At 45.9% G+C, this 24124-nt stretch overlaps 3 protein-coding genes and 1 long non-coding RNA gene across 6 annotated transcripts; 1 reads left to right on the plus strand and 3 right to left on the minus strand.

Annotated features, from left to right (window-relative positions):
• Positions 1-467: 467 nt before the first annotated feature.
• Positions 468-8388, minus strand: gprc5bb (G protein-coupled receptor, class C, group 5, member Bb). Its single transcript, XM_078080451.1, has 5 exons — positions 8185-8388; positions 7592-8100; positions 5883-6999; positions 3347-3459; positions 468-3255 (listed from the first exon to the last, which is right to left on the minus strand). Exons 3-5 carry the CDS (start codon positions 6997-6999, stop codon positions 3211-3213), a joined length of 1275 nt encoding a protein of 424 aa, XP_077936577.1. The 5' UTR covers positions 7592-8100; positions 8185-8388; the 3' UTR covers positions 468-3210.
• A 1617-nt stretch (positions 8389-10005) lies between these two features.
• Positions 10006-12849, minus strand: LOC120810681 (uncharacterized). Of its 3 annotated transcripts, XR_013450707.1 has the most exons (4): positions 11536-12137; positions 10769-11378; positions 10647-10668; positions 10006-10247 (listed from the first exon to the last, which is right to left on the minus strand). It is a non-coding gene; the product is annotated as an uncharacterized LOC120810681 (long non-coding RNA). The 3 variants fall into 3 exon arrangements; XR_013450708.1 differs by having other exon boundaries at positions 10006-11102; positions 11313-11378; positions 11536-12849; XR_013450706.1 differs by having other exon boundaries at positions 10647-11378.
• Positions 12850-13557: 708 nt separating this feature from the next.
• Positions 13558-18139, minus strand: LOC120824832 (lipopolysaccharide-induced tumor necrosis factor-alpha factor homolog). The gene is made up of 5 exons (XM_078080457.1): positions 18012-18139; positions 16958-17183; positions 16579-16701; positions 16324-16471; positions 13558-16039 (listed from the first exon to the last, which is right to left on the minus strand). Exons 2-5 carry the CDS (start codon positions 17151-17153, stop codon positions 15934-15936), a joined length of 573 nt encoding a protein of 190 aa, XP_077936583.1. The 5' UTR covers positions 17154-17183; positions 18012-18139; the 3' UTR covers positions 13558-15933.
• A 1302-nt stretch (positions 18140-19441) lies between these two features.
• LOC144383152 (uncharacterized) lies at positions 19442-23585 on the plus strand. Its single transcript, XM_078079999.1, has 3 exons — positions 19442-21207; positions 21313-21854; positions 23442-23585. The coding sequence occupies exons 1-3, from the start codon at positions 19491-19493 to the stop codon at positions 23583-23585; spliced, it is 2403 nt and encodes an 800-aa protein (XP_077936125.1). The 5' UTR covers positions 19442-19490.
• Positions 23586-24124: the final 539 nt, after the last annotated feature.

Here is a 24124-nt window from a genome sequence, read left to right on the forward strand (position 1 = left end):
AACAGGTTTAGTAGTTGTTTTAGATTAAGGTATTGTTTTATTTTGGGTGTTTTATGTTGGTTTTGTTTTAACTTTGAAATTGTGTTGTTTTTTTCCTTTAACGGGTAACAAGTAAGTGCTTATTAATGAGTCACTACTCATTATCCAGTTTCAGTGTTCAAAACTAAGATGTTAATGCTAGAACTGGCCCGTTGTTTATTTACCCCTTTATTGAACCAAAATAGTTCCCAGTTGCGCGTGCAGCGAGTCTGCAAAAGTGTGGCACGTTTACAAATAAGTAAATGCACTCAAATAAACAAATAGATAATTTAGTTCAGAACACATCCCTCTTCTCTATGTGTTTGTGGTGGTCGATTGTGTAGCTCCATCTCAATGAACTAATGCAGCCAACTCAGTGGATCCATTAGTGTACATTAAGGACAGGAGGGGGAAGAAAGAGCCGTTCAATCACCAGACACTAATCAACATAAAATATGCACTGATGTATTAGCCACTTTGTGCCGATTACAATACAGACATTCATGTTACGCTGCCCGAAACACACAACCGTGCACAAACAGTGCATCATAGGAGCATCTCAAATGGAAAATACAATTTTTACATTTGGAATATTGACACAATAAAAATTCTCTTATATAGGGTAAATACATACAAATCCTGTGATCAAAGAGTTTTCAATTTACATACCTGGACGCACAATTGTACACAGAAGCAGGTTTTTTAGTTAGCTAAGTCTTACAGCAAGTACAGAATGGTCACAACATTCACATGGTTACTCTGAATTGTATTGTGACTCGATTAAATGTCCTCAAATTAATTCAGAGTTGGTCAGGAAATGAAAACTGCAACCCTGAACTCAAGTATAAAGCTGCCTCAGAGTTCAGTATCTGCAGAAATGTGTTTCACCGTGGGGCCAAAATTCAAGCAGTATACATGCGTTAGAATGTGTTTCAGGTAAATTCAAAGTGATGGATGACTAAAGGTTTTCTCTACAGTGCCGCTTAAAAGTATGTGAACCCCTTGAGCAGTTTAGACTTTTTTCTTATTTTATTTTATTTCCATAGATTTCCATATTTTATCATCACCAGTTTTACGTATATTAAATGTCAGGATTATGTTTATCCATTGCATGTACTCTTTTAGAGGAAATTGGATGAGTAGCCCGAAATGACATGCAACATAGGTTTAGTGTAAGTGAACCAGCTGCGTTGGTAAAGTCAAGAATGTATTAGATTGAGGTAAAAAACATTTGGGTGCTTAATAAGTTAATTAAGCAGACTAATCAAATGAGACATCCTTAGGAATCAGGTTGGGCAACGCAGATTAAAAGAGAGAGGAAACCAAGCAAACTACTGCAGTGCCAAGGTGTACCCACACAGGTCAACAATGCAGAGAGGAAAGGAGATATCCGAGGACATCAGGAAGAAGGTACTGCCAGCCCATCAGCCTGGGGAAATCTATAAGAGCATCTGCAAAAGATTCCAGCTGCATCCATCCAGTGTGAGACAAATCCTTTACAAATGGGCGGCCTTCGACATGACCTCGACTCTGCCTGGAAGCCCATCAACACCACATCACCAAGAAGCACCTAGATCTGAAGCAGGCGGTAAAAGCCACATGTCCCTCCAACCCGTCTCAACAGGCTGAGTTCTGCAAGGAGGAGTGCAAAAATGTCCCCATCACCAGTTAGCGAGAGACTGGTCAGAAGACGATTGGTTGAAGAAATGGCTTCAAAAGGAGGTCCCACAAGCTATTAACTTAAATGGTTTACATACTTTTGCACATTTTCAGTTTTTGTAAGATAAACCACTTTTGTGGAGTAAATGATGAAAATGCATTTGTCTTTGTTTGTGTCCATTATTTGGAAAGTCTGCTTTACAAATTGATGTTTGGATTTACATTTTAAAAGGTTATTTTACCTTTTTGTTCAAACACAATGAGCCTGTCGGGAGGGTTCACAAACTTTCAAGCAACACTGCATTTTTAACAGAAGTTTAAATTTAAAGGGATCCTGCATGCCAGAATATAATGAGATGTCGCCATATACAAGTATGATCAGTAGCAAGAAAAACAGTCAAACCTCCAAGTCCATTTAGTTGTTGTTCCAGAGCTCTTCAGCTTAGAACTTGGTCTTCCTCTGCAGATTTTGCCCAGTTGATATGGAATTGTAGATGTTTCTGACCACAACAGATGGTTTTGTGATTGTTGTCTCCGATGTCAAGAATGAACTTTGCAACTCTAAAAGTCTATTTCTCTATCATACTATCATATTTATATAAAAATTCTAGAAAACACTCAAAATACAATTCATTTGGACAAAATACATTACTTTTAAACTGCACTAAAGTGTGTCTGAAATTATTGTACATCCCAAATCCATTTAAGGATAAATTTCAAAATTACAACCTTAAACAGCAAAACTTATTGCAGAATAAGTATTTCAGTATTAAATGGGTTCTTATGATGTACCAAAAAATGATTTATCCAACGCATTTTGTATTTCAAACGACCACCCCCAGAATTCTGCACAAGCCATATTAAATGCATGAAATATATATCAATACACAGGGCGAAATGGGCAAAGTAGCACTGGTGAATGGAGACATGGAGGGAATCGCACTGAGGCCTTTGAGTCTTTCCAGCACGTATTACAGATGGCAAGCAAGCTTTGTGGGCGTTTGCAGGTAATTTACATAAAAACCTAAAGCTTTGTCTTTTCTCTGTCATAGCTTGACGCGAGATAGAAAGGAAAGGAAAGTGTTGTTTCTATGAAGAGAACATCACTGATCAGTAAGTAACAACATTCATTTCGAGCTGCACACACAAAATGTCTACTACGTTCAAATAATCATTGTTACTTTCTCCGGGCCAAAACCACACTGAACACTGGTCTTAGATGTTAACCGTAGACAACATTAACCCTCCTCATAAGCTCCATGTCAGTGCATTTGTTTACATATTGTAATTTCAATTAAATTCAGTAAGCTCTTTTACTTTCTCTTCCCTCCATTGTGTGCACTCACTCTGAGGCGTCACACAAAACCTAGGCAAAAAATACTGTTAAAAGCTGTAAAATTCCTACATTTGTGGGCATTTTTTCAGCTGCAGTCTAACCCATTCTGTGTGATATATGGTGGCCTTAACATATCCTCCTCCTTCTTCTTCTTCTTAGGCAACCGTAAATTCCACAAACCCATGTATGGTCCATTATTACCATAACCGTCGTCCAGTGTAGTTGACTGGTGCTGTGGGCATCTACAAGACAGACACAAACATGTAGCCAACAAATGCAATGCTTGTGTGTTTGCTTTTGAAGCAAATGAGGCATACACACATCCATACTTACTGTTCCACCATTCATGACCAGTGCCATCTCAGTGGGTTGGTAGACGTGGCCCCTGAAGGCTACGCCGGGACGCATGCTCCCTTGGCTGCTGTGGTACGTTCCGCTTCGGAGCGCTGACAGAAAAGGGCAGGATGAAGTTAAAGCGCTCTCGCTTTCATCCAATGATTCAAGCTTCAGGAGACATGACGGATGCCTGTCACTGAATGATAGAATGTATGGATGCATCAATCTTGAGGTTGGGTATAATTTATAACAGTTATTCGGTAATTCCCTTCACACCCATAGTAAACCCACAAAGGTCCTTTTCTAGTGTTTCGTTGACATCTCTTTGACTCCCCTGTTATCTCACTGCCGAATGAATTACATGCGTACCGTGCTCATCCGCAGACTACATGGACTTTGGTGACCTAATATAAAAGTACTACTAATTTGTTCCATTGGCAAAGTTAAGTGCCTCAGAGATGGAGCCCTTGTGTAATTGAATCAAGAATCTTGCTTAAAAGTGTTAATAAAACTAAAAAACAAATCTACTGAAACTCTGCACAGCTCCACACACCTTTAATCTGAGCAGATGTGTAGAGTAATTTAAACCACGTTTGGGTGCACAGAGGAAGAAAACCTTTATAATTAATTTGTCTCTAGTTTCTCCACAAACAATAGTAGTTTGAACTATGCTGAACACTTCGTTTAACAATAAAACAAAATATTTGAGAGCAGCTTTTAGCAAATGTATTTCACATTATAAAATGTCAGGAAAAAAAGTGCTGTAGGAATTGATTTCTGATACAGGTTGTGTTAATCTTGCTAAAGAGCGGCCACAACTGGACAGAAGGAGCAATTAGAGAATATTGGCACATCGAATTTGCCAATACAGGTGTATTTGACTGAACCAGTTAAGAAGCCTTTGGCAGGAGTTATGTGGCATTATTGTCATTGTTTTCTTTTCCTGCAAACCTAAAATAAAAAGTCAATATTTTTACATCCAGGTGTTGTATCATGGTCATTGGCATTGGTGAAATTGTGTAGCAAAATACAGTTAGAGTTAGTTACCGAATAGCAACAGTATGTTTGCTAACAACGGGGTCGTCGTGGCACAGGGGTTAGAAGAAGGTGTGCTGGGAACCACAAGGTTGGTGGTTCGATTCCAGGCTGCCCCATGTTCCATGTCGAAGTGTCCCTGAGCAAGACACCTAACCCCTAATTGCTCTACAGGCAAAATGTAAAAAGCCGTGGGTTTAAAGTGTAATGTAAGTCGCTTTGGATAAAAGCGTCTGCTAAATGATCTGTACGTACGTAACAGCCAATGTAAACTACAATAACTTTAGCAAGCAGTTAACTTGAGTTATATGGCATTATTGTCATTGTTTTCTTTTCCTGCAAACCTAAAATAAAAAGTCAATATTTTTACATGCAGGTGTTGTATCATGGTCATCATTCCTTTCAACAGAAAAGCCAACTGCAGGGAAAGATATATCTCTACAGACTCTACTGTGACTAAAAACACTAACAAATTGTAGCACTTATAATGCCACTTATCCATAGCAAGTTGGAAATCGGCTTATTTAATGAAATTCCACTTTCTTGTTTCTTGTTTTTCTGAGTTTGTATCCTTATGGTTGAAATGCACTTATTGTAAGTCGCTTTGCATAAAAGCAACAGCTAAATTACATGTAATGAATGTAAAACAGACAATCTTTTAACCACAAGGTGAATCCTCTATTGGCCTTCAAGTACTCGTTCTTGCAAAATTCTGTGTGACTTTGCAGCCTCCACTCACTGTTTAACCTGGTTCATTTTGGTTTAGTTCTTTATCTGTGCATTTGGCTTCAGATAAATATGGAGAGCAAGCAGAGTGGAAACGACGCCCACGTTTGCCTGTGAGCCTGTTGGATGAGCAGGCATTTTGTAAGGATCAATGGGATTTTTAGATTGCATACAGGAGCAGACAGTCGGATTGTGCTCCGCACAATGGTAATCCGTAATATGGTCATCTTGATCTGCAGTGTAATAGATTCAATTTACCATGTTTCACGTAGCATCATATGTATTCTTCCTGTTCGATTTTTTTGTTTTTGCTGTGTAGAGACGGATCCATGAGACATGACATCCATCCCTTCTCTCATCCTCACACTTCAGTTGATAGAAACCAAATGTTCTTCCTCAAAGACAATCAAAAGATAGCTGTAAAATGCAGCATTGCCTTTTTTTAAACGTCAGACTGCATAAAAGTTTTTGTTTGTTTTCTAATTTCCATCTTTTTTCAATCCGTTTTTGTTGCCTAGCAACAGTCTTTCCACGACCAACCATTAAATCCTAAAATGCCACAGATATTTGTATTTAACCTTTCATGTTAAAAGAAATCCTAAGGAGTTGAAACAAGCCAGCATTTAACCTGTATTGAAAAAAATGTTTTCCCTTGAAACCGATTCTTTATATTTACATTAGAACATGAGTGACAAACAAATACACCCACACACACACACACACACACACGCACGCACACACCCACAGACACGCACGCATTACATAAGCCTACTTGCACCGTGCTCCTCCATAGAAAAAGCCTGGTTTTCAGGGAAGGGTCGGTGTGAGTGTGCCGGGTGCTCATCTCCGAAATGTGGCGGCGCAGACGTGTGACTGGTGTTGAAGAAGTCTTGCGTGTTGGACGGTGGAGGGTTTCGGAGACACAGGTGCGCCTCTGGAATCGCGTGGAGCAGCAGCAGGATCCAGCCCTGAACGACCAACGCCACCGCCAACGCCGGCTCATCCAACCCCTTGGCATCCTTATTTCCTCCTCCTCCTCCTCCTCCTGACCTTTCCCCTTTTCCCTTCCCCCTCAGCGTCTGGCTGCCATAAAGATAAAACCCCAGCCAAGCCACCCACAGCAACGCTGATGCCAGACTGGACAGGAAGAGCCAGACGGCGTTGCACTTCCATCTCCGTTTTTCATCCTCTCCTTCTCTGTCTTCTTCGCTCCCGCCTCCTCCCTCGGCTCCCATCTCTCCTCCACACAGCACCACCCCTAAAGAAAGCCCCATGGCTATGAGGAGCAGCCCCAGGGTGTAGCTGCACGTCAGAGCAAAGTCTAAAGGCGGATATTCGCAGGCCGGGTGACCCTCCCTGACTACAGTCAGCAAGACCCATTCGGCAGAGATGATGCCCTGAACCAAGGCCAAGGCCAAACCCAGCGCAGCCAACGAGCTGCCTGAGGGGCTCGTCTCGCCCGCCACCAGCCTCCTGAGCCTCACGCCCTGCACCAGCAAGCTGGAGAAGCAGAGGGCAAACAGGGGCCCCCAGAAGGCCCTGCGGACCACGCACAGCGCCTGGTTCTTCCCCACCAAGAAGGCCAGAGAGATAGTGAAGAGCCCGAGGAGCGTGCCCAGCAGCAGGAGAAGAGGCCCCGTGCCGGAGCGCCTGGCGGGGTCGGAAATGAAGCGAAGCTTGACCAGCAGGAGGACAGCGATGACCAGAGAAGCCAGGCCGCCGCTGCAGGCCACGGCCTCCAGGACCACGCCCCAGACCGACTCCAGGTCACACAGCACTCTGTACAGAGGGTCCACATCCACGCTGCACCCCCGGGGAGGAGGAGAGGGGTGGGATGAGCCAGAGCCAATCAGCGACACAAAGAGGACGACGACAGGGCTGACGGCCATCTTAGAGACACAGAGCAGAAAATAATGTAGTGACGGGTAGAAAGGGACGGGGAAAGATGTGATACTGGACTGAGGAGGGAGGCAGGAAAGTTAATGACGTGATAAATGACTGTCTATTGGTAAAAACAGTACGTCAACACAGAAAAACACAGCAGTCAATTAATGTCTTTCTCTCGCACACAAAAACACAACTACGCACTCGCTCTCGCACACACTGTCAGAGCACGGAATTGAACTCCTTTTAGCGCTGGGCAATAGTTTCCATGGGAACGGGAAACAGCGTGGGCTGGCTACATCGCATACTGGGCTTTTGAGAAATAGAGTTTCAGCACCCAACAGCACAGATACATTCAGGCGTATGCGCATGTTTGTGCTTACTTGTGAGGACCGTTGTTGACGTAATTGCATCCCCCACACCTCACATGAGCTTTCTTTCAACCCTTATGTGGATACCAAGTTAAAACTCTCAAACTATAAATGATAATAATGTTCTCAGTTAAACATTAAACTCTGTATCTCTGGTCTCCAGCAAGGAGAGTAAACACACACACATAGGAAACACATTGCAATGCAATAAGAAGATTCAACTCACCTCAGATAAATTCGTGACTTGAAGTGTTGGCTATTGACAGTGAAGGGGCATCATCATCCTTTCCTAGTCTCCACACCTTCAATTATGGTCTAATTGTGTTTTTTTAATAGTCCCAGTTAATAAAATCCTTGCAGCAGCAGAAACCAAACCGTTTCCATTTTGTCTCTTGAGTGGCTCACAGCTTCCAATGTTTGTAAGTAGAAAACAGCACACTTTGTGGGACCAATAACGTCCTGCTGCTGCACTGACACGTCCGGCTGCTCCGAGAAGAATCCACAATTATGATGCATGCCTTGGTACTTCACACACCCACACAGTCAAATATATATTTCGTCTCTTACACTCTTCTCTCTCGCTCCCTCTGTCCTCCTCTTTCTATTCATTCGGTCTGCACGTCTGTGTTTCTCTCTCCTTGCTTCACGCTGAATCTGCGGAGGTGTTAACAGAGACGCAATCCCGGGCCCCACCTCCGTTCTCCCACACATGGGAAGTAGGATTCGCTGATGCACCTGTCCAAACAGGAATAAAATATATAAATAAATAAAGTACAGTACACAAGCATTGTAGTTCACAGCGAATCTGGCTTTAGTCACTTGTTTGCACATCCTGGCGTTGCTTCCTGCCTACAGGCCCCCCCCCCGGTCCTCCTCAGACCCACAGCTGGAGATTCATCTTTAGTCACCGGATTGGCCCCCGAACGAATGGAGGTCTCGTCAGCGGCGAGGTCCCCCTTGACGGCGTGCGCTGCAGACGGGAGATGGGCTTGGGAAGTGGAGGGGCAGATGGTTAATCTGAACACAGGCGGCGAGCCCTTTGGCCCAGTAGGGAGTTACATAATACCCTTAAAGATATGATTCAGTCACCCGTCACTCCTTCGGAGTCGAGAATGATCTTCCCATCTGGAGATGGTTTCATGTGGGGTTGGAAAGCGGCGCGATGCAAGGGGAAACATGACGGCGGCCGTACGGGCCAGCTGAACGAGTCCGTTCGGATCCAGGTGGGAGAGATTGGTGCTGACAGAGTGGCAGATAGAGGCCACACATGGGTGATCGCTGAGGAATGGAGTGATGAATGTGTGTTTTTTTTTTCTAAAACAACCCATCGCACAAGTCAAACAGCTGTCGCTCAATGCTTCCAATCTCTGTGGAAAGTAAACTGAGCTAATTCAGCATAGAGTGTGTTATCATTCTAACTCACAAGGGCCTCTCCTAAAATGTCAATATTCTCTCAATGGCTCTTTGTCAAACGTTGAAATCCCAGTCCGAAAACGTATTGACACAAAAGGGTGCATTCATCATGTAGCAAAATCAAGCGACTCAAATATGAAACACAGTTGTTTGTTGCAGCTCTGGTATTTGTTTCTCTATAATCCATCATCGACAGCACAATGAGTCAGATGAAGATCTCAGGAGGGTCCGAGGGTTTTTAATAGATCTGCGTATTAGCCCAACCGTCTGATTTGCTTTCAGACATAAACTGGATCTCTGCTATTCTCTCACAGACAGAACATTAAATGCATTAAAGAACTTTGGAAAAACATCTCAGCCTCAGGTAGAATTAATTTATGAGAGACAAAAGAAGACAGAGGTGTTAGACAACAAGGCAGAAAGATGATGACTCGGGGTATCAGTGCTAATCTGTGTAATCCAGTCAAATGGGGCCTTATTAAGTATGACACGTGCCATAATCCCATCTATAACCCACTTACGGTCTCTCCTCAAACGGCTACATACAAATCCCAACCAGGGGGAAGTTTACAAAGGGAGGCTTGTTGGTGTCTGCGATTGACGGAACAACTCACTTTACACTAAGCTAAAAGCGTCCACAGCTGGGAGTCCTGCCCAAGGGTGTTATATATTAAGTAGACTTATTATACCATTACAGGCTAGCGTCCATTGAGTTGAGGTCCTTTTGTGGGTGTCGCAGGCTTCTTTTTTCACAGTGTAAAACCAGGCTGCGATGCGCAGATGTGTGAGATAAAGAGCTGCCGCTCACAGTCTGTTGGCTCTATCTGCTGTCTATTGGGAGAACTGCAGTAAGCGTCTGTTCTGAGGTCTCAATAAACAAAACAAAAAGTGTTCAACTTTGTCCGGTTTCTGTTTCTCAGCCCAATCGGAATCTCCCACATGGAAAGAACCTATATAAACATATATGTTTTAATATATGTTTTGATATATGTATTAGATATATGTGACATATATGAAATTGGCCGTTTTCCTATATGTTACATTATATATGTACATATAGGTGCATATATGTGTACATATATGCGCACATATATACATGCATATATGTTCACATATATACATGCATAAATTTACCTATATAGGTACATATATGCACGTATATATGTGCGCATATATGCACGTATATATGTGCGCATATATGCACATGTGCGCATATATGCACATATGTTCACCTGTATATTAGTACAATTATTAAAATCCATAGCTACTAGGAAACAAAAATAAAAGCCCAAAATGTAGAAATTTACATTATTTATTTAAGGACTATCAAAATGTACAAAAACAAAAATGACAAAAAATGGAAAGGAAAAAAAATAATTTTATGGATCTTCGCATCTCTGCGAGCTTGGAATTTATAGCTGTGCCTATCTGCCCTCGGCTGGCTGCCGGACACTTCTTCAATGTAGCATCTAGAGAAGACAAAAATAATTAGATAATATAATAATATTGGAACAATAATGAGCGAATGGCACACACACACACACACACATGCTCGAAGAAGGTATGCATTAAAATCAAGCAAATCAATTACCGGCATAGACAAAATAAGGCAGGACAGAGGGGATTAAGAGTGAAGGAGGGGTGAATATTAGTATTTATGAACACTTCAGACAACAACAATATGCCATGAGGTTATTTGCAACACTATATCTTCTACAAAATAGAAGACTACACACCTTACAGCACATTGAGCGCAATACCCCAGAAATGTGGTTTTAGAAAAGGAAAGGTGGGATCAAGACGTGAGCAAGCAATGAATTAGTATTATAGGTGCTAAGCAGGTACAGTAACGATAATGGGTGCCCGACCTTATGCAGTCTCCATTGATGCCTAATAAACATTGATACAAGTAGGCTATGGTTAAAGTGGTGAACTTATAAAGTCTTAAAAGTTTTGTTTTCCCTTCTCAACACATTATGCATTTACTCACCAATAATGGCTGCCTTTTTTATTTTGTCCAGGGCAACCAGCTGCTCCCCGTGCCCTTTGGTTGGCTTCCCACCTTAAAGTAAAATTTCAAAATTATTATGAAAGGCGGGTAAAATGAAGGTTGAGTAAGCAAGAGTTTTTTTTATATATACACACACATCACGTTTTTGAACCATTCAGGTTGCTTCCCATTCCAGAACATCTTTCAGATGTGCATTTTCACTTTTGAGAGACTGAACTTCATTTCGCAACTCCTGCAAATTTCTTTGCATTTGTTCAATTTTTTTTCTCTCCCACATCTGTTCGTCCAGTTGCTTTCTAAATTCAGCAGCGCTCTATGAGAAAGAGAAATACAGAGAAGAACAACAGCTAATTGTTTTATAACTTTTTTGTATATGGTTGATTCTGATTTTCTGGGAGGATGTCATAAGAAATGTAAGAGGAAGGTGGCAAGAAGTCTACGGCAGAAATCCCCCCACTTGGCTATATGTAACTGGTTGTCTAGCAAACATACACCACACACCGGATGTCATCATTTAGGCTACCTTTTTCTCTGAGGCTGGTACTTTGTCGTCTTCATCCCCAATATGCTCCTCCTCTTCTCTGGCCCGCTGGGAGGGAGAGAGAAAGAGAGAGGACAAAGTTGCCTACTGTGCTGGTGTCATACCTTGTAACAGCTACTGGTAATGCACTTTATTATAAAAGTCTTACTTATCTTTACTGTATTGCAATGTAATAACACACACTGGATGCAGACTGGTAGTGTACCTTGTTCTTTGTGTCATGACGCGCCTCATCATCCACTTCTCCCTCCTCCTCCTCCTCGTATTTAGAAAGATTTTTCTTTTTCACGGCAACCTTTGGAGGGAGAGGGAGAAACAGAGGAACCATGAATGTATTGTAATGTAACAGCACACACAGGACGACTGGTAGTGTACCTTGTTCTTTGAAAGTCTGTCATGACCCTCCTCCTGCTTCTCACCCTCCTGGTGCTTGTATTTGGAAGACCCTCCCTTTTTATTGTCAACCGACAGAAAGACACAGACTGACTTTTAGCCCAACTCTTATTAACTTGCGTTACACCAGCTTGCACATATATCTTGTCAAAGCACATTAAATCATCAAAGATGACACAATTACAAACCTACAAACATTACATTACATTACAGGTCATTTAGCAGACGCTTTTATCCAAAGCGACTTACATTACACTTTAAACCCATGGCTTTTTCACATTGTTGCCCGGGGAGCAATTAGGGGTTAGGTGTCTTGCTCAGGGACACTTCGACATGGAACATGGGGCAGCCTGGAATCAAACCACCAACCTTGTGCTTGCCAGCACACCTTCTCTAACCCCTGTGCCACGACGACCCCCCGACCCCGACAAACATGCCTACACATTAAGAAACAAGAGAGGGGAGATAACTTGAACTAAAGCACCAATTGGTGCAGTCAGTTACCTTTTTTTTGAAGCCTTCTCAGTCTTCCCCTGCTGCTCAATGTACTTTGAGTTTGGGATGTGAGGACGTTTTGTTTGTGTGCCCTCGATCTCCACCTCGATCTCACGCAGTTTAATTTGGAGGTTTTTCAAATTCTGGTGCAATAAAATTGAAATGTTTACTGCAAAAGTTTGTCTAATCATGTTTAACGTTACCAAACGTAGCATTAGTCCCAATTAAGAGACTTAGGTAGCATTAGCAAATTAGGTAGCTAACAGCCAGCATACTAAGCTAGTCAGGTAACAAGATCCATTTTACACTTCTTTTCGTACGAGCAAAATTTAATGTGATATACATAATAGAAATGTAACATAACTTACTTGCCACGTCAATAATTTTGGCTCGGTGAACCGGCCAGGGTTGGCGGCTTTTTCGCCATTCCACCAGCTTCTTGTGTTGTTCAGTCGAGGCAAAAAAATCTTGAACTGAAAAGTTCCGGACAGTCCATCGTCAAAATACTGTGCGCCCCACTATCATCACCCTCAGTCCATTCAAGTAGGACATAGCGGAACGCTGATGTCTCCATTTTTAATACTTTATACTTCGTCCCAGCTGTTATCTTTCGGCGCGATCGCGCCTGCATGGGAATGACGTCATCAACAAGCGGCCCAGCGCGATTGATGACGTCATTCGCACGCGACGCTGTAGCGGGCGATCGGAGCAGAGTGGATATGCTTGCCATTATGCTTTACGGTCTGTGGTAAATAAGCAACAAATAAAGAAAAATAATGGATCCAGTACGTTACAAAAGGTACCTCGTCAACGACGAAGCACCCGTTCCAGAAAGAACTAAGCGAAGACGTAAACGAAAGTAACATGCTAGAAGCTAGCTACAAAGCTACCAGCTACAGGTATCATGTAAACATATGTGGCATAGCGGGAATGCTTCTGTCTCCTTATCTGTCTGTGTGTCCCTACCTCCCTCTAACTGTATCCCTCCCTCCTGTCTCCCGCTCTCTCTATGCCTCCCTCTCTCTTTCTTTCTCTTTTCTCATCTCCTCTCTTTTCGCATGCTCTTCTTTTTGGAAAGAGAAGTGTCTGTTCGTTAAAACCGTGTACGGAAATGTTGACATTGTGTTCAAATTAATTAACCACAGTGAAATGCTCAGATAGATATGGGATGTTGATGATGAATCTTTTTTTTTGCTACATTTAGACTAATGACCTTTCAGCCATATTCATTTAGAAACTGAATTAATGTGAATGTGTGGATGTGTATGAGCTGTAATGTGAATAACTGACTTTGCAAAAAAAAGGCTTGATTGACAAAATAAAATAAAAACACGAGCCATTTTGTTATACATTTTCTTCTTTACCACTATCTTCATACAAGAAAGATTTGAAAATGTGTAGCCATCAGAGCTTTCCATCTCCTCTCAGTTAATTGCCATAGTTAAATTCCATAACATCACATATACATGTGATACTAATTTCACGTGTTTTCATTTACACAAGTTCTTTCAGAATTTTTATTTTACTTAGTTCTTAATTAATGCTTTGATAATAATATGAGCTAGGCATCATGTATGACAGTATGACAGTGAGATATGAGCTACATAATGACCAGATCCTGCCATGAGCTGTATAAGACATATTTTGTATGTACATAGGGCTTATATGTGGATGTAAGCAATACAGGAGACCTATATGGTCTGTATATGCACATATAGGCACCACAATTTAGTCTTTATGCGGCATATATGCAGCACATATGTGCATATATGCAGCACATATGTGCATATATGCAGCATATAAACTGCATATAGGTTTCATAGATTCGCATATATGCCACATATAGGTCGCCTATATGTGGCATATATGCAGTATATATGTACATATATACATATATATATGTACATATATACTGCATATAGGTTTCCTATATGTGCATATATCCACATATAGGTTCTTTCCATGTGGGAAAACCATAGTACAAGTCAATGGTTTGGAAACATTTGTCATTAAATTTAACGAGATCTGTCTCGTTAGTCTTCCTGATGGCACCGGGGTTGGAGCTCCACTTCAGATCCCGGGGGATCCCGTCTCCATTCAAGGAACCTGAAGGTCTCCGCAGCAGACACATTGCTGTTGAGGATGGTGAGAGAGGGCAGCGTTGGGGGGGCTCCTCCTAAAGACCAATGCCAATGTCTCCAGCAGATCAGCCTCCCGTCTGTGCCCGATGAGGACGATGTTGTCTGCGAGCTTCAGGAGTTTGACAGCTGGGTCCTCTGAGGTGCAGTTGTTGAGGTGTAGAGGGAGAAGAGCAGTGGGGAGAGCACACATGCAGTGATGTTCTTCAGGTGGGTCAACACCTGCCTCTCAAAGGCTTCACGTACGTCAGGTGACGGACCTGTATATCATTTAATGTTGTGTTTTTTTGGAATCACAGTTTTCCGTTGTGGTGTTATTTATGTTAAATAAATACTTTTATACTGACAGAAATCTGCTTTTGCAGTTCAGAACATTACATTTCGATATAAATATATTATATTCACATTACTGTTGCTCATGTGATAACTGAGTTACATTTTGATCTCAAAATATGATGTCAACTTTCTTTTTTTAATGTATACTTTCTTAATGACAACATTCAGTCATAAAGACAATTAAAACAATGAAAGCTACAATCCAATAGTGATCAATTCCAAATTTATTAATTGGATTATTTAATGGAACAAGTAGATCAGAATCCAAATCAGCTTTATTTACCATGTTTCCTAAACATACATGGTACATTTTACCATTGGTATATATGTATATACTTAGGGCTGTCAATAGATTTAAAAAAAGCAACGTATTAATCGTATTAATCGCTCAATCACGGTTAAAAGTAATGAGTAATCACTAGAGATCATGTATTTTAAACACAAAACTACACACATTTGATCATCTTGGAGGGAGAACCCAAACCAATACATTACATTAAATGTCATTTAGCTGACACTTTTAACCAAAGTGACTTACAATAAGTGCATTTCAACCATAAGGAAAGAAACCCAGAAGAACAAGAAACAAGAGTGCAATTTCATCAAGTAAGCCGATTTACAACTTGCAAAAGATTGCAATAGCCATTATAAGTACAATCTAAGTACTACTATTCGGTTTGTGTTTTTTAGTCAAGGTAGAGTCTGAAGAGGTGTGTCTTTAGTTTGCGGAGGAAGATGTGAAGGCTCTCTGCGGTCCTGACTGATTAACTGAGATGTAAACAAAATCGAACAGAACAAAAAACCCCAGCAGTGGCACCTCTAGGCTGCTCACTGCAGAACCCCTCCAGACAGATGAGTGGGACACTCTGGCTGGACCTGAAGCAAAATTGAATTAAATAAAACCCACAGTACATGTGCCTCTACTTGCAAGCTTCAGCACCGAACCTACACTCAAAATTTTTTGATGTCTTGTACGTCGTTGAAGAATTTTCCAGGGCAGACACTGACAGAGTGACTGTGGTGCAAACTAATATGATTCAATTAGAATTATATTGAATAGATAGGATATAAGAAGAACTCCCTTACACATTTGTAGAGCACATAGTAATGTGGCTGCAACCCAATTTTACACAAGTGAGCACTGAGCTTATGAGGACATCGATGTGTTTGTACAGAGGTTTTGGTTTGTACAGATATTTATTTAGTCCCAGCCCCTTTGTTGTTGCTTCAGCAGAGTTGTTTCACATGCGTCTATGAACGTGCAGGACGTGGCCACAGCTGGGGCAGGAATGCTCCACATCCTTGCATGAATTCACACAGAAGGGAATGCACATGCAAGGCAAGAACCTGATGTAGAATATGAGAACAATGTTAAAATAATACTTCAACGTACATAAAAAAATCCTTTTATCTTAAAATATGCAAGTAAACTGTAATCTGGTATAAGAGATTCAAAATTGTCTTGTGAGTTCGTAAATCGTTAAAAACCCACGGAGAAAAGTTGAATTAAGTATAAGCACAAATTCAACATACTTGAGAGACTCAGTTGCATAAACTGTCATTTGGTCATTATGGTTCTTTACAAAGTGTGTGTGTGTGTGTGTGTGTGTGTGTAAGGCTACTTTACTTACAAGAAGATTCCCACCACGCCACAGATCAGCCAGGTGAGCATTCCATTGATGTACCTGAGCTGAGTCATACCAGTGTTTCGGCAGTTGGGACACATCTTTTGTCTAGAAGTGTCGGTGAGATTTGGCTGCACCACCACCACCTGGTTCACTGTGAGACAGACATCCACCACTATTTAACGGCAATCCACACCTACTTCCCAACCCGTCACCAAACTCAATCTCTCTCACTTCGTCCTATAGATTTGAAATACTCACCGGGCTGCACAACTTGAGGTTGCTGTTGGATGTACTGGTAAGCAGGTGGTTGAACTTGTTGAGTGGTTTGTTGCGAGACAGCGATATTTACACTGGGTTGGGTGGTCGGTTGAGGTTGAGAGACTATATATATTGAGAACATGCAAATATGGGACTTTTTGGAGAATCTTTAAATTTGTACAGTAAAAATGTTTCATTTGCTGTATCATAGTATTCAGTATTCCTCAACACATTTATGTTAGTCATTGTTTGGAATTATTGAGAAAATCGATTTTAATGCAGCTCAAATATTGAGAAATGATCTTTTTGAACCTGCAAAGCTTTCTCACTTTGTATTATATATTCGGCATTCGCAAAGTTACATTTTGGAAATACTCACCTGGCTGCACAAATTGAGGTTGCTGTTGGATGTAAGCAGGTTGTTGAACTTGTTGTTGAAGGGGTTGTTGAACGGTCTGTTGCGATGAGACGGCGATATTTACACTGGGCTGCTGCGGTTGAGTGACTCCTGGGTTGGGGACTGGAGCGAACGGTGGTGCTGTTCCTATAAGAAAAGGTCCCTGAGCCATCGCCATGATATCTGCTGAAGGAGCCTGAGAAAAAGCCTGCAAGCAGGAAAAAATATTTTAAAAATGGGAACCAAACTGATCCTTGTAATCTAAAAATGTATTATCTGAAATTAGAATGCAGACAAAATGCATTAAACATGTACTTTATCTAACATTTCTTTTGTTTTTCAGCTTTTTGTTAACATTTATAAATAAAGAATACATCTATCCAACACAGCCTGCCCACTTTTACTCCCAGCTAGGAGAAAAGAACAAGAAAGAAAAGAGAAAGAACAAAATGCTTTCGGAAAGCATCATCACTTGCTAATTAAAGTTCAGGAACATTTCAGGGAAGTGAAGAAACTCTCTTTCTCTTTCTCTCTCTCTCTCTCTGTAATCTCAGGAATGTGCTGGTAAAGCTGGTTTGGTGACATTGCACCTTTCCTTTAAAATAGAACACGTTGTAGAAGGTGACTGGATGCCACTCATGTACCTTTTTATTCCATAGGACACTAAAATCTCACTACAGTAACATGCTATTTATTAGTAAACGGCTAATGCTGTGTTATTTAATATATCCAATAACATCTGTTTGTGAATCTGACAATCTCCCACAATAGGAATGTTTTAAAGTTAAAATTTGAAAGTCTGCTTTTTCTTTCTTGAGCTTTCTAGTAGTTTCTTTGTTTTCTTGTGACGGAAAGCCCAAACAAGAAATAGTGAGTGTAATAATGTGGTAATGTGGAGATAACAAAAAATGTTTCCAAGATAACAATGAACAAAATGAGACAAACAAGAAGCCTTCAGGTTCAGCTATCGAGTAATATTTCTTTTGACTCGTATGTGTGTATATTTCATTTTGAGGATGAATATAATGCTGCTTACCTTAATAAACCAGGAGAGAGTGTGAGAGCCTGGTACTGCTTCTTCCTCTGATTGACAACAACTGAAGAAGAGAGATAAGGTAAGAAATGCACAGTGTCTTAGTGTAGGTGGAGCCTGAATAACTGCCTGTGGTGGCGGGCGTGGTTTTGGCTGAGCTGCAGGGGGGGACTGAGAAGGGAGTGGTTCAGGGAACGGTGCCGGGGGAGGCAATTTGCCTCAGCTGATGTGAATCAGCAATCAAGTACGCTCCTGTTAAGTACGAGAGATCCGGCGACAGCGAGGGAGAGAGGCGAGGAGGCTGGAGCCGGTGTTGTTGTGTGTGGAACAATATCAATAAAAACCATTTACTATGGACCCGACTGCTTCATGCCCGTCATTTCAAGACCCCCCCAGAGGACCGACCTGTTACAGTGGCGCCCAACTTGGCTGGGGGGAGGAAACGACGGCTGACGGACACCGGCAGGGGATGCCGACCCAGCCGCTTGTGGCGCTCGGCCAGATGATCGGGGAGCTGGCGGCCGTCCAGAAGGAGCAGGCAGAGGCGAACCGGCAATTCCTGGGGGCGCTCCAAGCCCAGGTGGAGAGACAGGCCCGGGCGCTGGAACAGCTGGCGGCGCAGCCCGCGGCCGCGCCGCTGACGCAGGGGCCCGCTGCGTTCGCCGGGCTCACGCTTCAGCGGATGACGGGGGACGACGACGTCCAGTCCTTTTTGGAGACTTTCGAGGTGGCGGCGGAGGCGTGCGGCTGGCCAGCGGGGGAGTGGCCGGTCCGGCTTTTACCTCTCCTGACCGGGGAGGCGCAGATCGCGGCCATGGGGCTGCCACCGGCGGCGCGGCGCGACTACGGCACCGTTAAAAAGGCCGTGGTGGACAGACTGGGGCTGTTGCCGGAAGACCACCGGCGGCGATTCCGGGGAGCCAGGCTGGGGCCTGGGGACCGCCCGTTCGCGTTTGGCCAGCGGCTGAGAGATGCCGCCACGAGGTGGCTGCAGCCAGACGGCGCTGGAGGGGTCCAAGGGGTCTTGACGGGTGCTGGAGCAGTTCGGGGAGGGGCTCCCGGCCAGGACGGCGGCGTGGGTCCGGTGCCACCGTCCGACGACCCTGGAGGCAGCCATCACCCTGGCAGAGGACCATCTGGCGGTGCATCCCAACGGGCAGAGTAACTGGGAGAATTCGCCAGCGTTGGCCGGACCAGAAGCTGCGCCGCGACCCAGGCCGGCTCCGCGGCTGGTGCCTTTTTCCCCTGCCCACAACCCACCAACCTCGGGGAACTCGAGCACCCTTCCCGACTCACAGAGAGGTTCTCAAGCGCCGGGGCAGGAGTGTTGGAGGTGCGGGCGGCTCGGTCACCTCCGGAGAGAGTGCCCGCTGAGGGAGGTGGGACAGGTGATCCGAGTTGCCGGCGTTCCGGCCCCCCTTCCCCGGTCCGGGAGCGACGTACCGTGTTCCGGTAAGAATCCAGGGGGGTACACGCCAGGCAATGGTGGATTCGGGCTGCACGCAGTCTATGATTCATCAGAACCTGGTTCGTCCGGGGGCATTGGTGGAGGCAGACCGGGTGAGAATAAGGTGTGTGCATGGGGATGTTCACGAGTATCCTGTGGTATCGGTGGAAATTAGATATGCGGGAAAAAAGCATAGAATGAGGGTCGCGGTTAGCTCCCACCTGACGCACCCCGTCATTTTAGGTACAGATTGGCCGGGGTTTGGTAAGTTAATGGGCGGGGCTACGGGGGTGCGTTCACGACCGACAGGGTTATGCGAGATGTGTGCTGTGCTCAGCGGTGACGCGGGGTCGTCCGACGCTGCAGACGGGGAGGGGGAGCCCGTGGAGCCTCCCGTAGAGACTCCGCCGGCTCCAGAGTTTCGCTCCATGGAAGATTTTCCACTCGAACAGTCTCGTGACGATACCCTACGCTCAGCCTACGACCAAGTGATATGTATTGATGGTCATCTGGTGCGCCCTGACGCAGCGCAGTCATTTCCGCACTTTTCATTGATTAGGGACAGACTGTATAGAGTGAGTCGTGAAACTCAGACGGGGCAGGAAATAACTCAGTTGCTGGTGCCGAAAAGCCGCCGGGAAATTATCTTCCAGGCGGCTCACTATAACCCTATGGCTGGGCACATGGGATACGAAAAAACGCTAGACCGGATAATGACCCGATTTTATTGGCCAGGCATCCGGGGGGACGTGCGCCGCCGGTGCGCGTCCTGCCCGGAGTGTCAGTTAGTGAATGCTCCGGCCATTCCGAGGGCGCCGTTGCGTCCTCTGCCGTTGGTGGAGGTCCCGTTCGAGCGGATCGGCATGGACCTCATCGGGCCGTTTCACTGGAGCGCACGCGGATATCGCTTTGTGTTAGTTCTCGTGGATTACGCAACGCGGTATCCGGAGGCAGTGCCGTTACGCAATATCTCTGCAAAGAGCGTCGCGCAGGCTCTGTTTCAGGTAATCTCCCGAGTTGGAATCCCTAAGGAGATTCTGACTGACCAGGGCACCTCGTTCATGTCGCGCACACTGAGAGAACTTTACGGGTTACTGGGCACTAAGTCCATTCGTACGAGCGTGTACCACCCGCAGACAGATGGGCTGGTGGAACGCATGAATAAGACTCTGAAGTCCATGATCCGTAAATTTATTAGCGACGATGAACGTAATTGGGACCACTGGCTTGACCCTCTGTTGTTTGCAGTGCGGGAGGTCCCCCAGGCCTCCACGGGATTTTCTCCCTTTGAACTTTTGTTTGGCAGGACGCCGCAAGGGGTGCTGGACCTGATTAAAGAAAGCTGGGAGGAAGGTCCTAGCCCCTGCAAGAATGAGATCCAGTACGTCCTGGACCTGCGAGCAAAACTCCACACACTGGGCCAGATGTCACGAGAGAATTTGCTGCGGGCCCAGGAGCGACAACAACGGCTGTACGACAGAGGGGCCAGGCTGCGACGATTCACACCGGGAGAAAAGGTACTTGTATTGCTTCCTACTTCCAACTCTAAACTCCTAGCCAAGTGGCAAGGGCCCTTCGTGGTCACACGGCAGGTGGGGGACGTCGACTACGAGGTGGTGCGGTCTGACAGGGGCGGGGGTACACAGATATACCACCTGAACCTCCTGAAAGCCTGGAGGGGGGTGGAGTCCGTCTCTCTGGTCTCTGCGGTATCGGAAGGGGAGGAGCTGGGGCCGGAGGTTCCAAAAGCAGGTAATCATACCTCGCTCTCTCGAGACGCTCATCTCTCCGAGAGCCAGAGGGCGGATGTTGCCAGGTTGCAGGAGCGGTTTGCTAATGTGTTCTCTCCCTTGCCAGGCCGGACCGACCTCATAGTTCACAGTATCGAGACGCCCCCGGGCGTGACAGTGAGGTCTCGACCCTACAGGTTGCCCGAACACAAGAAAGAAGTGGTTCGGAGGGAATTGGCGAGTATGTTGGAGTTGGGTGTAATAGAGTCCAACAGTGCCTGGTGCAGCCCCATCGTCCTTGTGGCTAAGAAGGATGGATCTGTACGGTTCTGCGTGGACTATCGCAGGGTGAATGACGTGTCACGGTTCGATGCCTACCCAATGCCCCGGGTCGACGAACTCCTGGACCGGCTAGGCACTGCACGTTTCTTCACGACACTGGATTTAACCAAGGGCTACTGGCAGATTCCTCTGTCGCCAGAGTCCAAGGAGAAAACGGCATTCTCCACCCCGTGCGGTTTGTACCAATTTACCACACTTCCCTTCGGGCTGTTTGGGGCCCCGGCCACGTTTCAGCGTCTCATGGATCGGGTGCTGCGTCCGCACGCGGCATATGCTGCCACTTACCTGGACGACGTGATTATCCACAGCACCACCTGGGCGGAGCATGTACGGCAGGTGGGGGCGGTGCTGGAGGCGCTGGGACGGGCGGGGCTCACCGCCAACCCGGGGAAGTGTGCGGTTGGACGGGTGGAGGTACGGTATTTGGGGTACCACTTGGGGGGCGGGCAGGTGCGCCCTCAGGTGGACAAGACGGTTGCTATCGCGGCCTGCCCGCGGCCCAAGACCAAAAAAGAGGTGAGGCGGTTCTTGGGGCTGGCAGGGTATTACAGGCGGTTCATCCCCGGCTTCGCGGACCTCACCAGCCCCTTGACCGACCTGACCCGGAAAGGTGCGTCAGATCCGGTCCAGTGGTCGGAGCAGTGCCAGCAGGTGTTTGAGAAGGTAAAACAGGCTCTCTGTGGGGAACCACTCCTTCATACTCCTAACTTCTCTCTCTTCTTTATTCTGCAGACCGACGCGTCGAACAGGGGGCTGGGGGCCGTTTTGTCCCAGGAGGTGGGGGGGGTGGACCGCCCCGTGGTGTACATCAGTAGGAAGCTGTCCGAGAGGGAGGCCAGGTACAGCACAGTAGAGAAGGAGTGCCTGGCCATCCGGTGGGCGGTCGACTCCCTACGCTACTACCTCCTGGGACGCTCATTCACCCTCTGTTCGGACCACGCCCCGCTCCAATGGCTCCACCGCATGAAAGATGCTAACGCCCGGATCACTCGTGGTATCTGGCTCTACAGCCTTTTAATTTCAAGGTGGTCCATAGGCCGGGGGCGCAGATGGTCGTGGCGGACTTCCTCTCCCGCCCTCTCGAGGGCGAGGGGGGGGAGTAGGTTCGGCCGGATGGCTCCCCGGCCTAAGTCGGGCGGTGGGGGTATGTGGTGGCGGGCGTGGTTTTGGCTCAGCTGCAGGGGGGGACTGAGAAGGGAGTGGTTCAGGGAACGGTGCCGGGGGAGGCAATTTGCCTCAGCTGATGTGAATCAGCAATCAAGTACGCTCCTGTTAAGTACGAGAGATCCGGCGACAGCGAGGGAGCGAGGCGAGGAGGCTGGAGCCGGTGTTGTTGTGTGTGGAACAATATCAATAAAAACCATTTACTATGGACCCGACTGCTTCGTGCCCGTCATTTCAAGACCCCCCCAGAGGACCGACCTGTTACACTGCCTGTAGTGCCTATATACATAAGTTCGCTTGTGCGGGAGGTGGAGCATTATCAGTTGGATCTGGTGGGGCTTACCTCGTCGCACAGCCTCGGCTCTGGAACCACACTCCTGGATAGGGTCGGACTCTATTCTACTCTGGAGTGGCCCATAGTGTGAGGTGCGAGGCCAGTGTGGGGATACTCACAAGTCCCCGGCTGAGTGCTGCTACATTGGAGTTTAACCCAGTGGCACTTCAGGATGGGGAAACGGGGAACCATCCAAGCTGTTAACAGTAACTGTTTACTGTTGACCGCAACTGAGGAGGTTATCGGCTGGTGGAAGGAACACTTTGAGGAACTCCTGAATCCAACTACTACGCCCTCTTTGGTAGAGGCAGAGCTGAAGGCAGAGGAGGGATCATCATCAATTTGCCTGGTGGAGGTCACTGAGGTAGTCAAACAACTGGAGACAGTGGCAGTGGCAAATTCCCGGGGATTTTGAGATCTCTGAGGCATATACCCTGTATATGCCTCCGGCGCGGGGGTCGCGTCTCCGGCTGGGGACGCGGGGGTCGCGTCTCCGGCTGGGGACGCGGCAGCGGGGGGGCATGGTAGTGGTGCTGCTGGGCCTGACCTGCACGGGGTGAGTATGAATGTGAATGGTGATGGTGATGGTGTCCAGGGCAGTAGGGGGTGGGGGGCTTTGGCTACAGTGGGAAATGGTGAGGAGGGAGGGGATCAGATAGGAGCGGGTCAAAGTAGGAAGCCTGTAGAAGAGGCAGAACAGGGTGGGGGAGGGGAGGGGGGATATAAAAGTACGAGTGGGGGGGGTGGGCTGAGCAGGTGGAAGAAGCAGAAATGATGGAGGAGGAGGAGGAGGAGGAGGAGGAGGAGGACGACTGTGGGGCGGGGGGGCAAAAATTTGCCCCCAAAAGAAAAATAAGGCGAAAAACGTAGGCAGTGAAGCAAAGGCCAGCAAGGACGGGGAGGACACGCAGACTGGTCGGGGGCAGAGGCAGTCAGAGGACAGCGACAGTGAGGAGGGCTTGTCGGACTGCAGCGATGCCCCGACAGGGCCAACAAAAAAAAATGTACGGTGCTGAGAAAATAAGTATGTTTTAAAGAAAACAAAAGGGAAAAAGGAGGTAAAGGTCATAGATTTCTTCCCCGATCTTAACTTGTTTAT

The sequence above is a fragment of the Gasterosteus aculeatus genome, chromosome 9, assembly GCF_964276395.1.
Source record: "Gasterosteus aculeatus chromosome 9, fGasAcu3.hap1.1, whole genome shotgun sequence".
NCBI lineage: Eukaryota > Metazoa > Chordata > Actinopteri > Perciformes > Gasterosteidae > Gasterosteus > Gasterosteus aculeatus.